This window comes from Salmo salar, chromosome 01, assembly GCF_965601325.2.
Source record: "Salmo salar chromosome 01, fSalSal1, whole genome shotgun sequence".
Classification (NCBI taxonomy): Eukaryota; Metazoa; Chordata; class Actinopteri; order Salmoniformes; family Salmonidae; genus Salmo; species Salmo salar.
Genome location: NC_138291.1, coordinates 58075373 through 58090302, shown reverse-complemented (window position 1 = coordinate 58090302; position 14930 = coordinate 58075373). Strand labels below are relative to the sequence as shown.

The window sequence follows — 14930 nt, the reverse complement described above, 5'->3', positions numbered from 1 at the left end:
ATTTAACCCCTTTTTTTGGGGAAGGCACAAAACTACCTTCATACTTCCATTTGTATTTTTAAACCGGTACCGGTTACCTTCAGATGAGTCATGTTACACTTGTGGGGGTCATAGAGGAGAACACCATTGTGTTGGTGAGAGTCTCCCCTTTCCAGAGTGGTCATAATAGCAGTAGCGGTGCGTGGGTAAAATAACTGGGGAAGCCTCTGTCCAGTTAAGTCCACAAAGCATATTGCATGTAGAGTAACAGACAGTTACATGACCTACAGTGTGGTCAAGCAAGTTAATGTTTTCGACATTTTCAGACCACTAAATAACTAGCGATTTAGAACCCCAGAGATTTGCCACAAGACGCAAAGAAAACAGCACAATTTCAACATCATCAAATCACCTCTGCTTAGTCTAATACAGAGACAACTAAAAGATACCACAAACAATTTAGTCCAATCAACGTGAGCTAAATATGATATGGCTAAACATGGTTATGATTTCTGTGTGTGTGTACGTGCGTGCGCATTCGTACAAGTAGAAAAACATGTTGACTCTCCCTACTTGTAGAGAAATGCCAACCTCATCCTCCTCTCTTTCATGTTGAAGAAACGGTCTATCACTCTGTCATACAGTACATGCTTTTATGTTTTGTTGTCCTAGGCTACCTGGCTAAAATGCTTGTTCGCTAGCCTACCTGGCTAAAATGCTTGTTCGCTAGCCTAACTTCCATTCATGGGCAATGTTAGCCAGTTAACATTAGCATTTTACATCTAGCTACATATTGAACTTCCATCCTCTCAGGCCAGGGGCACAACAATGTATGAATTAATGGTTGGATCTGAATCGCTGTTATAATCATTGGCCGTATAATCATACGGAGAATTAAGTAGAACCACAAGTCCAAATCCCTATCTCAATCCATGGCTAATTTAGGAAAGGTACAACTTTAACTAGCTGGCTAGCTAGCCACCGCAGGACAACAACCAAACGAAATGCAACAATTCAGTTTTCTGTCAATGACGTATGCTTTCAATGGGATTTGATAGGAGTGACTGCAAATCCAAGCTGGCTTCCCATGACACTTTTTTTCCGGTGCGCCAGGACCATTCACAGTTGAGCTCGCTCAGTTTAGCCCAACGCTAATTTTTTATATTTTATTTGTCACGAGAGGCCAGATGCTCGCTGGGTTCTCTTGCCTACAATGCTACGGACGGCAACAATGTCATACTCGTTTGGACCAGACAGCATCAGATAGATGGCCTACACATAGAGCGACAGAGGGGCGCTGTTTCGCTCGCTCGGATGCTTTCTCATGTGAGATACATTCAGCCTCTTGCGAATTGAAGGCAAATTATGAAACAGAGAGAGGAGAGATGAATAATTGTATGTTTAAAAAAAAAAACTCTTGGTCAATTTTATGGGAAAGCCTGGCTTCCCTTGGTATCCATGACTACACACCACTGCATAATAGTTTTGTAAGCCAAACCGTTCGGACGCTACAGATGTTTTCGCAAGCGCGACTTCGCCGGAGGCGGTGGATTGAGACGCATCCAACGACAAAAAGAGATCTCTTGACTTAAACTGACGGATTTTGATGGGGATTTCTTTATTATGTTACTTAGACTGACGCACCGGTGCGTCAATCGACTCTAGGGGGTTTAAAGGGATGAGGGAAAGCCTCTATCGCTTTACGTGACTGACCTGGTAGGGACCTGCCCTCTATCTATGATGAGCCAATATCATACCTAGTCTATCTGCCACAGCAGGTTGAGGTACTCTAGGTGTAATTCTAACCTGTTGATACAGACTGAATACAGAGGGTAAGATGTGCTTTTTAAACATGTACAAGGGATGTCACAGGTTTTGACCCAAGCATAGACAACAACACACCGTATCAACTAACCCAAAAAAAAAATCACAAGCTTCGCCATCTTTATCCCTAAGATAACCTTTTCCCCGTCTCTCCTAATGCTGCAGTGCATACCCTAAGTAAGAGACGGAGCGGTTACTCCACAATACAGGGACAGGATCTGAATAAATTGATTTTGAGCCCCCCACCAAACCCTACTTCACTTCTGAAATGAATTAATTACTCCAATTATGTGATGAATAGAACCACTTAGTCTAATTGTGAGATGAGTTGGAAGGTTTCTCTGGTCTCTCTGGGACTCCTTGATGCTTGAGAGAGAGAGAGAGAGAGAGAGAGAGAGAGAGAGAGAGGGATAGAGAAAAAGACAGAGAGAAAAAGAGAGAGTGATAAGGCCAGACAGAGATAGAAGAGCGAAAGAGACAGTGAGTCAGAGGCAGACACACAGTCACAATATGACGAGATATAAGGAGACTACACCTGAGATCAACCTGCATCCTTCCACAACTTTGAATGGCGAAGAGGAGACCTTTTGGAATGATCCCTCTGTGTGTGTTGATTACCACTCCCTGACGCAGTCAGCTCCTGTCTCTCTGGGACGCTGAGTGCGTTTAACGACCCCTGTTAGAGTCTTCTTCCTGTCACGCTAGTGAACCACTAACTATCCTGGGGAAGTAAACTTGTTTCTTGTTAACCGTCACTCTAGTGAAACATATGAACTCTTCAATGTGATTTCCCAGGATCGTTTCATGTGCTAGTGGTCCATATCAATAGAAAAGACAATAACAGCTAGCTAATAACTCAATGAAGATAAATGAGTTGTCAAACACTTTGGATACAGTTAATGTGGGCAATTCATTTTGGTTAAACAAAACATACAGTAGTGGCACCCAGTGGGGCGCGACACACACACACACCACACACACCTTAAAAGTTATTCATCATAAGCTCCTTGGCCTTGCTCTCTCCCAGATCCTTCTTCTACTAACCTCTCCTCCCATCCATTTGAGTGTGTATTGGGGCTGGGGCATACAGAGTAGAGTACCAGAGTACCTATTGCGGTGATTCAATTCATCACCTTTATTACTGAGCGGAGCAGCCCTGCATGGCTGGCTGCACTGACGGTCCATTGAGAGCATTCATCTGCACTAACAGCGGCATCAGTCTGCGCATCAGTACGCAGCTGTGTCGTCTGCTCTGGGCCACCGCGCAGACAACATCACTCACAGATGACAGCTCAGGGCCGGGCTTAGTGCTCAGATGAGGGGGCTCATCTCACATACCCAGTAATGACTGGGACAACTTTAACCTGAGTCATATGGTCACTGATACTTTCTGACCATGACCATCTAGACATGGTTCGGTAGTAATGTCACTGCAACTGACATACTGACCACAATCGCTTGCCCAGGACACACCTAGCTAGCGTTATTAATTATCCAGGTGGTTCTGTGAGTTACCTTGCCGCACTTGAACGTCACTGGAGAAAAACACAAACTAATAGCAAGTACACACACACAATAGCCTTTTTCCTTGTGGGGACTGGCGAAATGCCCACACTTGTCCGAATGTCCCTTGTTTTTAACTCTCCTTTTGAGGACTTCTGGTCCCCACAAGGATGGTAAGACCAAAAAACACACACACACACACACACACACACACACACACACACACACACACACACACAATCTATTATCAGTTCTCAGTCACAGCCGATGCACACAGGTGCACCGGGGTTATCAGACAGCCATCTCCTACAAACGCATCCTCTGTGGGATGAGATATAGCCCTCCATCACCATCAGTGATGCGGCTGCGTTTCCATACTCATTTATCTCTTTTCATTCTTCACCGCAGACCACAGCAGATCACAACAGAGGGGAGAAGAAAACACCGTCTCGGAGCGTCACGTATGATCAACGTTGCGGCCAAGCACAAGCTGTAGATGATATTTTATACGCCAGCCCTCTACGACCCCCCTCCCCCCCTCTAGAAAGCGGAATAACGCTGAGGTCTGCAAAATCCAGTGATTTAGCGTCGCTCGGCTGATACCGGCATTGGAAAAGCACAGCTACAGACTGGCGCTATGGGGATTTGTATACTAGGTCAATTCACCCTACCTATAACAAATCCGATTGTACACATTACCGCAGATGCATACGTGTAGCCAGATCACGCAAGCAATAATCCATCCCACACTATTACTGTAACACTGCCCACACACTGGTCGAATCAACGTTGGCTCCATGTCTTTTCAATGACATTACGTTGAACCAACGTGTAATAGATGTTGATTTGACGTCTGTGCCCAGTGGTTGGCGTCACTCACTAATCCAGTCCGCATACAGTGAATGCACAGGGAACATAGGCTAAATCAATTGATGATTGGAATGATTATTATTTACAAAATGTCCTGTTGATCAAATAAAACGCACACATGCACAGGCACACACGCGGGCACACACAGCTAAGGGGAATGGGGGGGGGGGGGGGGTGCTGAGTCAACTACACCTCAGCTACATGTCATTTGTGGTATTATTGGAGGTCAGAACTGAGTGTGCTAGTGGAAGTGAAACTAGTGTCTCAATCCGCCCCACCGTCTATCTGGCCAAAGGGTGCGTGCACTGACTCAGAGATCTCTCTGTCTGTCTGCACATCACATCCCAGCACTTAAACAGACCTGGTTTATCAGCCACATACAGAACAGACTAACGGGAAGACACAAACTGACAGCAACGCTCACAAATGTATACTTGCGAACCCACTCGGACGCGCACACGGAAAATAATCTGATTTGCGTGATGTGTACTATACGACTGAGTGGTGAAGAGTTTCTGTAAATTGGCCATCCAATTAGTGCTGAGACCGTAGGCACGCTTTTCTCAGTTCTAATAGTAGTGCCTAGTATTGAGCACAGCCATGCAGCGAAAGGGGAAGTGAAGGAGAGAGTTCTTCAGAATAGTGTTCAGTGCATCGGAACTCTAATGTACTACGGGGGCTTTACATGTATATCACACTGTGTGTGTGTGTGTGTGTGTGTGTGTGTGTGTGTGTGTGTGTGTGTGTGTGTGTGTGTGTGTGTGTGTGTGTGTGTGTGTGTGTGTCTTTATGTATCCTATGGTCTCCGGGAATGTATTCACGTTAGGCCTACGTTTCTCTTTCTTGTGCGTCCTGTGGAATAAACACAGAAATCTTTCCAGATGAGCGGGAGTGCTGTGTGAAGCGGAGGGATCGGCTTTCCTCACACACAGCTGCGTTCCAGCACCACCCAAACCCTCCGCCCCTCACTCACACCAGCACGGCCTGCAGCTCCATCAAGCACCGATGCTTCAGACCAAAACCAAGGCGAAAATGCAGGAACTCGTGAGAGAGAGCGTCCGTGATTAACCCAGCCCACTAGACGAGTTAGACCCCTTCGAGAACACGTGGGTGGAGGCTGTGGGGCTTCTCGTCTGAGCTGAGAATCGAATGGTAAGGATGATGATTTGTGAACATATGACATGACAGATTGACAATAATATACGGGGACATCCACTTTGGCTAAATTGGGTGTGTTTCTCCTTCACCGCTTAGCCCTCAATCAGCTGCAGTATAACATAGCTGCAGTATAACACTGACCACATGACAAACAGCAAAACTCTACAGAAAGCACTTGTTTTGCACACACATGGTAAATCAGATTTGACGTGGGCGGTTAGATGTACTTAAAGATGTGTTAGAAACCTTACCTCTCACTAAAAATACCAATATTTTATTCACGTGACAAGATGAGAGAAACACACGGGTAATGTTCAGAACGAAAACAACTGGGAACGTTGCAGATAGGCATACCTCAAATAGAGCCGACGTGATTCCTTATTCTACAGGTCAGAGATTCATGACTGTTCTAAACAGCCTACTTCTGTCTGAACGTTCTAAAACGTTGTGTCCTGCTGAACGCGCCCCTGAAATAGGAGGCGGAGGTATAGGTCTACCGCAGGGGTCCCGTGACGGTTTTGTTTTGGTCAAAACATACTGGTCAAAAAAGATAGAATTCAGCTAAAAATGTGTATAATTTATGAAAATCTGTTCCCAAATATTCCCGCAAATAAAAAAAGAGACATGTGACCGTGTCTCAATGTAATCAAGGTATGACAATATTTTTTTTTGGGGGGGGGGCTTAGTTGTGGTCAATTTGGCAGCAGACAAATTATTATTATTATTTTCTGGCTCCCCGTCCATTTGCTCTGATGAATATAGTTGACTACCCCTGGTCTAGGCATTGGGCAGTTCTACCTGTGGACATTACACATTCAATTGTCACGTTCCTCACAACCAATACTGTAGGATATAACCTAAATAAACGAATTCACTGGTACCTCATACACCCTAACAAAATCTCCTGAACTCACCAAAATATTTCTGAAATTGCTGGCATATAGCCTATGTAGGCAAATAGAAAATCATACAATTCTAATCTCAAAAAATCATCACTTCAAATAAAACCTCACAGGGTCTAATGAGGCATTCAAAAGTTTGATATATATAAAATAGTTTAGTAGGTCTAAATAATTTAAAAAGTGAAAGGTAGCAGAATGCCGAGGGGAAAATGGTACCCAAAGAGATGGGCGATAAAATGAGGTGAAGCCTAAACCGGGTGGGAGCCCCCTGGCGCCTCATCCACCAAATTCCCAACAGTCTCTCTAGCGCTCCAACACACGCATTATTGCCTATCTTTATCAACTACAATAAACATTATTGAAGGACACAAAATAAATAAACACGAAATGTAGACTAATAGCATGCGTTATTGTTTCAGTAATATTCTCTAATATTCTCAGGGGAAAATAGTTTTTTTTAAAGACGGTTTGGAGTGAGAAATGTTTCACTCTTCATTGCGCTGTAAGGATAACGGTGCAATTGGTTACAATATTGGCTGTGTAGGTAGGGACAAAGTATTAAACATTTCTTAAAAAAAAACAATGTTTTAAATGTAGTTAAAACGTTAGACTTTTCCCTCCACCTCATGCATTGTGAATTACCTTGAAATATAGTCCAAAAGCGATGTCTAGTTTAGGTTAACTCTAAAATAACTCTCTGAAGAATACGTGAATCACCAAACAGATTGTAATCTCTCTTTCTATTTAGGTAGGCTAGGGGTTTCACCTTTTAATCAAATGTTTTATGTCAACATGAGTGGGATTAAAGCACGCAAGAATACAAGTACTGGTGTGCTCTTCCGAGTGAAACGCCTGAAGGTTGTGAGGCTCGCATTAAACGAATGCAAACCAGGGTATTGGGAACTATTCACAACTGTAGACTAGCCTACTGTTGTGTCTGCATTGATATAATGATTTTTCCAATGCTGACAACACATTCACGTCTCTGTAAAACACATTGCTTATGATTTCAGTCCACAGAGGCAAAAAAAATGCTCCCCACATCGCACTATGTAAAAAGGGAAACAGCACTTTCACTATGACAGAATACGTATGTGGGATCCATGCCCACACTGTGACATAAGCTACCACACATGTAATGTTACCTTCATTTAGGGTGCTTGTCTATTCACACACATTGATCCCAAATTTACCTTCATCAAGCAGCCGTTCGAGGTGGTTAAAAATCCCGCAGAAGTTGGGTAGGCTGCTCATCAGTTTCTTATCATTCATGAGCTGCATGAGATAGTCTGGGGTAGGCTTCGGTTTCTCCTTCGTTTCCATTTCCCCAACCATATTCCCCAAAAAATGAACAAAAATCAGCCCCAAACAGAACAAAGGATGGAAAAAATATATATATACTGTATTTTGCTGGTAGGCTAAATGCGGTGAGCTGTTCTGTCTCCTGGTGTTGCGTTCAATTTCTTTACGCACTGCACTGCAATTCTACACCTTCTGGTTGTAAGCTTTTCTGAGGACAGGTGATAAAATAAAGAAAAAAGTCAATTAAAGGAAAAATAAAACAAAAATATGAAACGTCGGAGAGGTAGTTTTCTCTTTTTTAGTTGCCCTTATAGAAGTTATCGGCGTGAATAATCTACTCCCGCTGTGTCCACTGCGCTTGATTTATCATTTAAAACGATGTGTCTTCTGCTTTCTCCTACCGAGGTTCTTGAGGCTGTGAAAATGTCCCGTTCCCCAGAGCTTTCTGCGTGTTGTTATTTTGTGTGTCTGCACACTGAAAACGTCTGTCCCTCCTGTCTCTACTCTCGATAACAGAGCTTTTTCAATGAAGCTGGCATTCGGTCTCATGTAACCGTGTGGCCGTGCTTCGCCTGGGCTCGCTAGCCCGTCACATGACCACACTTCACAGCCGAGTTTCGCAGCGGAGAGCTGAGGCGCGCGCTCCACCGGGACCGAGTGTGGAGGGACAAATGCGTGTGCACATATTTACACAAAGCTAAACTAATTTCCTGCAACTCTACACATTTTGCCATAGGGCAGAGAGGAAAATGTGCAGTTTTATAGCTCACCTCATGCTTTTCTACACATTTTACCACGAGGCTGAGAGAAAAAGTACACATTTTCAAGCTAATTAAAGCTTAAATATAGGTGTGTTGACTGTGGTGAAGGCACTGGATTATGACCTATCTTGTTTTCTAGATGAACAAATGAAATAGGCAGTGGCATGGTGCGTATAGCCATAGAAGCACAGTGACATACATTATGCCTTAATGCAGTCATATTCGTGGCTTATTGGGGGTGTGGTTTTTAGTTAGTTTTTTTGGCAACCCATCCTGTGAGAGTGAATGTCATTCCTGTTCATCTGTTCTGTTATATTTAATCAAGTCTGACTAACTCACTGCTCGCTATGAATTCTTTCTGATGGTGCTTAGGTAAAAAGACAAATAATATCTCAATCTGATTGGGTGGGCCTGGCTGGGCCTGGGCCATCTGTGCCCAGGGGTGTCATGCAAACCAAAAATCTGAAGGGGGGCACAAAGTATGTGAGGATGGCCGGGAGGTGGTCCGAAGAGGAGCCCCTGTCGGTAAGATGAAGAATTGAAAAAGCCTTTTACTGCAATCTAGAGCCATAATCATTATGCTTAATTCTATCTAAAAAAAAAATGTTTATTTTTCTGCATATTTAAGCATACCTCTGGAGCTGTCTGTATCCTCCTGACTAGTGGTTTTAATAAACAAAATATGCTTCTCTGCGTCTCTGCTAAAATTCTAAAGTTTGTAGTTTACACTTTAAAATTTCAGACTTGATTTGCCCGAGCGAAAAAACTATCAAACCCTACTAAAATTCTCATTAATTATAATCCAAATAATAATACACATTTCCTATTGGTGCAGTTTTTCTTCTGCTGTAGTAAACTGGATCAAATTAAGATCCTACATCTGTAGTAATTGCTTGATTAAAAACTCCTACCTGGACTATCTCCATTGACCTTTTTGCACCAATTTTTTGGACTCATCACATACACTGCTGCTACTGTTTATTATCTGTCACTTTATTTCTAGTTCTATGTACATACTGTACAGTATCTACTTCAATTACCTCGTACCCCTGCACATCGACTCGGTGTTGGTACCCCATGTACAGTGCCTTCGGAAAGTACTCAGAACGCTTGACTTTTTTCACATTTTGTTACGTTACAGCCTTATTCTAAAATGGATTAATAAATAAAAATACTCAACAATCTACACAAAGTACCCCGTAATGACAAAAGGAAAACAGGTTTTTGGAAATGTTTGCAAATGTATTAAAAATAAAAAACAGAAATACGGACTTGAACCTGATCGAACATCTCTGGAGAGACCTGAAAATAGCTGTGCAGCAAAGCTCCCCATCCAACCTGACATAGATTTAGAGGATCTGCAGAGAAGAATGGGAGAAACCCTAGAAGACTCGATGCTGTAATCGCTGCCAAAGGTGCTTCAACAAAGTACTGAGTAAAGAGTCTGAATACTTACATACATTTGATATTACATTTTTTATGTTTATAAATGACCAAAAAAATAAAATAAAAAATAATAAAATAAACAGCTATTATGGGGTATTGTGTGTAGATTGATGAGGAAAATGTTATTTTAATAACATTTAGAATAAGGCTGTAATGTAACAAAATGTGGAAAAAAATCAATGGGTCTGCATACTTCCCAAAGGCACTGTATACACACACTACATGACCAAAAGAATGTCACCTGCTCAACGAACATATCATTTCCAAAATCATGGGCATTAATATGGAGTTGGTCCCCCCTTTGCTGCTATAACAGCCTCCCCTCCTCTGGGAAGGCTTTCCACTAAATGTTGGAAAATTGCTGCAGGTACTTGCTTACATTCAGCCACAAGAGCATTAATGTTGGGCGATTAGGCCTGGCTCGCAATTGGCATTCCAATTCATCCCAAAGGTGTTCAATTGGGTTAAGGTCAGGGCTCTATGCAGGCCAGTCAAACCATTTCTGTATGGACATCACTTTGTGCATGGGGCATTGTCATGCTGAAACAGGGACTGGAAGCACAAAATTGTTTAGAATGTCATTGTAGGCTATAAGATTTCCCTTCACTGGAACTAAGGGGCCTAGCCCAAACCATGAAAAACAGCACAAGACCATTAATCTTCCTTCACCAAACTTTACAGCTGGCAGTATGCATTGGGGCAGGTCAAACCCAGATTCGTCCGTTGGAATGCCAGATGGTGAAGCGTGATTCATCATTCCAGAGAACAAGTTTCCACTGCTCCAGAGTCCAGTGGCGTTGAGCTTTACAACACTCCAGCTGACGCTTGGCATTGCGCATGGTCGTCTTAGCCTTGTGTGTGGCTGCTCGGCCATGGAACAGTTCTTGTGCTGACGTTGCTTCCAGAGGCAGTTTGGAACTCGGTAGTGAGTGTTGCAACTGATGACAGACAATTTTTATGGCCTACGCGCTTCAGCACTCGGCGGTCCCATTCTTTGAGATTGTGTGTCCTACCACTTCCCGGCGGAGCTGTTATTACTCTTAGAAGTTTACATTTCACAATAACAGCACTTACAGTTGACCGGGGCATCTCTAGCAGGGTAGAAATTTGACGAACTGACTTGTTGGAAAGGTGGCATGCTACGGTACCTCGTTGAAAGTCACTGAGCTCTTCAGTAAGGCCATTCTACTGCCAATGTTTGTCTATGGAGATTGCATGCCTGTGTGCTCGATTGTATACACCTGTCAGCAGTGGGTGTGGCTGAAATAGTCGAATACACTAATTTGAAGGGGTGTCCACATACTTTTGATAATAATTATCTCTGGCTCCCTCCTGTGCTACAGAAGGGATTCGGAACGTTTCAGCTGACTCTTTGCCCTGAACGAGTACCTAAAGAAACTGCAGCAACAGGAATGTCCCTTTTTGTGACAACTTTTATTTGCTGTGGGAGCAACCAGCACTTTTTAAAAGAGACGGGATTCACCACAACCGCAGGGGTTCCAAGATTATTTCCAGCAACATCGCAAACTGTTTTAGAGACTGACGGACAGGGTCTGGTAGTGCTCCAGTTCTCCCTGTTAGAATAAGCAACAGAGGACTCCTTTAGAAATGGGACTATGGTTATTGTGAGTAGCCTAATTTTTGTTCCTTTAACTCCGGCTTCTATAGTGAGTTTATACAAACTGTTATAGCCTACCATTCTGATGGTCTCAAATCTGTCAGAAAACGTTGTTGTAACATTAATAATTTGGCTGTTATTCCATTGGTTACCTCGAGGCAGATACCCCAGGGGCAGAGTGGCCCACACATTGAATATGGCGCTTTTCAATGTTTGAGCAATCACAATTAAAACCTTTCTTGTGAAGGACCTCCTTATTGAGCGCAAAGTTGATTGCATGCTTCTCACTGAAACATGGCTGTCATCAGACTGTAGTGTCGCTCTTATTGAAGCCTCCCCCTGGACTACAGCTTTTCATGCTCTATCAGAAAAGGGAAAAAGGGTGCGGGGACAGCCTATTTTTACAAATGTGCTCTCAGCTGTAAGGACATTTCTTTTGGCGACTTTGGGTCTTTTGAGCATCATGCTAAACTGTTCAAATGTCAGCCACCAGTGCTGGCCATAACCCTGTATAGGCCGCCAAAGCACTGCCCCACTTTCTTTACTGATTTATCTGAACTATTGTCTATTGTCATTAAGAACTATGCTAAAATCATTGTGTTGGGTGATTTTAATATTCATGTTGACAAAGAGACTGACTCCAATGCCATTGAACTTATGAATCTTTTGAGCAGTATGGACTTTATCCAACGTGTTAGTTACAGGGCCCACCCATAATTGCGGCCATACTCTGGACCTGGTTTTTACCAAGGGGCTTTATATTGACATATCCTCTATTGTTGATGTTGCTTTATCTGATCACCACTGTGTTTTTTTTATTACCTTGTTGCCCATAGCACAGGGTAATACTGAACACATTAAGAAACGTTATCTTACCTCTGAAGTTGCTAAAGATTTGAATTTAGTGTATGAACAATACCCCCCCACCTATTCTGCCTTCCTCTTGTGATAATTTAGTTGATCACTTTAAAAGCACATTAAGGGCAACCATAGCTCCAGTAAAGTTGAAAAAGGCCACATCCAAATGAAGAGCCCCTTGGATAAGTGAGGAAACTAATCGATTAAAGAGAAATTGCAGAAAGGCAAAGCGGAAGTGGAGAAAGTCAAAGATGCAGGTCCATTATGATATTCTGAGAGAGCTCTTGTCATATATAACAAGGCAATTAAAAATGGCAGAAATGCTCATTTTTCTAACTTGATCACTTTAAATCAGAATAATTTGAGAGTGCTCTTCTCGACCATTGATGGCCTGATAAATCCTACCCCCGCAAAACTATCTGAACTTTCCTCCACATCTAAATGTTGTGGCATATTTCAGAGATAAGATAACCAACAATAGGCTGGTTATCAGTCAGGCAAGACCTGTTGAGAAGTTTGATGATATGTGCTATAGCCTACCACGCAACGGCACTATGGATTTATCCCTGGTTGACAGACATGCTCAGGAAAGTGATGTCACAACTTAAGACTTTTACCTGCATTGTACTAAAAACTGCAATGGTCAAACCTCTTCTGAAGAAAAGTAATCTAGATGCTTCAGCTCTTAATAATTGTCCAACCTTCCATTCTTAAGCAAAGTTCTGGAGAAATTGGTGTTGAAACAGCAACATTTTTTAAGTGCCAACTGTATCTTTGAAAAATTCTGGTTTTCGTGCCCACCACATCACAGAGTGTTAAGGTGGTAAATTATCTTAGATCCAACACAGATGCAAACAGCTCTCTGACCTTGTACAGTACTATTAGATTTAAGTGCTGGATTTGACACTGTTGACCATGATGTCCTTCTGCACAGAATGGATTGGCCTCTCCGGTCCAGTTCAAAATTGGTTTAGGACCTATTTAACCGGTCGAGAGTTTGTCCCTCTTGGTGAACATAACTCAGAGAAAATACATATCACATGTGGCATTCCACAAGGTTCGATTTTAGGTCCTGTACAGTTCAGTTTATACAGTGCATTTGGAAATTATTCAGACCCCTTGACTTTCCATATATTGTTATGTTACAGCCTTATTCTAAAATTGATTACATTTATTTTTTATCCTCATCAATCTCCACACAATACGCCATAATGACAAAGCAAAAACAGGTTTTTAGAAATATTTGATGATTTATAAAACAAAAAAAAGGAAATGCCATGTTTACATACAGTAACTATTCAGACCTTTTACTCAGTACCTTTGGCAGCGATTACAGCATCGAGTTTTCTTCGGTATGACACTACAAGTTCAGTACATCTGTATTTGGGGAGTTTCTCCCATTCTTCTCTACAGATCCTCTCAAGCTCTGTCAGGTTGGATTGGAAGAGTTCAGGTCTCTCCAGAGATGTTCGATCGGGTTCAAGTCCGGGCTCTGGCTGGGCCACTCAAGGACATTCAGAGACTTGTCCCGAAGTCACTCCTGTGCTGTCTTGGCTGTGTGATTGGGGTCGTTGTCCTTTTGGAAGGTGAACCAAGGATCTCTCTGTACTTTTCTCCATTTATCTTTGCCTCGATCCTGACGAGTCTCCCAGTCCCTGCCGTTGAAAAACATCCCCACAACATGATGCTGCCACCACCATGCTTCACCGTAGGGATTGTGCAAGGTTTCCTCCAGACGTGACACTTGGCATTCAGGCCAAAGAGTTCAATCTTGGTTTCCTCAGACCAGAGAATCTTGTTTCTCATGGTTTGAGAGTCTTTAGGTGCCCTTTGGAAAACTCCAAGCGGGCTGTCATGTGCCTTTTATTTTCACTTTGTCATTATGGTTTATTGTGAGTAGATTGATGGGGGGAAATGAATTGAATCAATTTTAGAATAAGGCTGTAATGTAACTTCATGTGGAAAAAGGGAACGTTTCTGAGTACTTTCCTAATGCGCTGTGCAATTTAATTTGGTTTGGTAGCTAGTTATGAGGTTGGGAGATTGGGAACCTACCCGCCGCCAGATAAAGCCAACTTCATAAAATTGTTATGAGGTTATTAGTATTACATTAAACCCTTTCCTGAAGTCAAATGACCTAGTGGCCATATGGGTGGAATGTTATTCATATTTTGCATAATTTCATAATTAATTAACATCATTAAGAATAACTGTTTCTATGTCAAACGGTTTTGCTATATTTCAGTCTTCTGGTATGTATATAAAGTGTAATATTGGGATGCAGATCTCTATATCTAACGTAGTACAGGTGTCTTCTTCTTTTTAAAGCCCATAACCATGTGTGTAAGGTGTATAATCTATTTCAAAGTAGATTTGTTTAAGACCAGAAACACTCTGTGTGACCCTGATTTAGCCCACTGCCGTAAAAAAGTTATAAAGAAAGTGTGTGTGTGTGTGTATATATATATATATATCACAGTACCAGTCAAAAGTTTGGACAAACCTACATACTCATTCAAAGGTTTTTCTCATTTTTTAAAAACTATTTTCTACATTGTAGAATAATACTGAAGACATCAAAACTATGAAATTACACATATGGAATCAAGTAGTAACCAAAAAAGTGTTAAACAAATCAAAATATATTTTATATTTGAGATTCTTCAAAGTAGCCACCCTTTGCCTTGATGACAGCTTTGCACATGCTTG

General features: G+C 42.2%; 1 protein-coding gene across 4 annotated transcripts in view; it reads right to left on the bottom strand.

Moving 5' to 3' along the window:
* Positions 1 to 8193, bottom strand: part of LOC106605787 (KH domain-containing RNA-binding protein QKI) — a 103331-nt gene extending 95138 nt beyond the window's left edge. For all 4 annotated transcript variants that reach the window (XR_006770183.2, XM_014201737.3, XM_014201744.3 and 1 more), the window contains exon 1: positions 7430 to 8193. Coding sequence is in view for 3 of the 4 variants with exons in the window: in XM_014201737.3 (XP_014057212.1) it covers positions 7430 to 7571 (142 nt within the window). In the remaining variant the exon portion in view is untranslated. The remainder of the gene's footprint in view (positions 1 to 7429) is intronic.
* Between the last annotated feature and the right edge of the window lie 6737 nt (positions 8194 to 14930).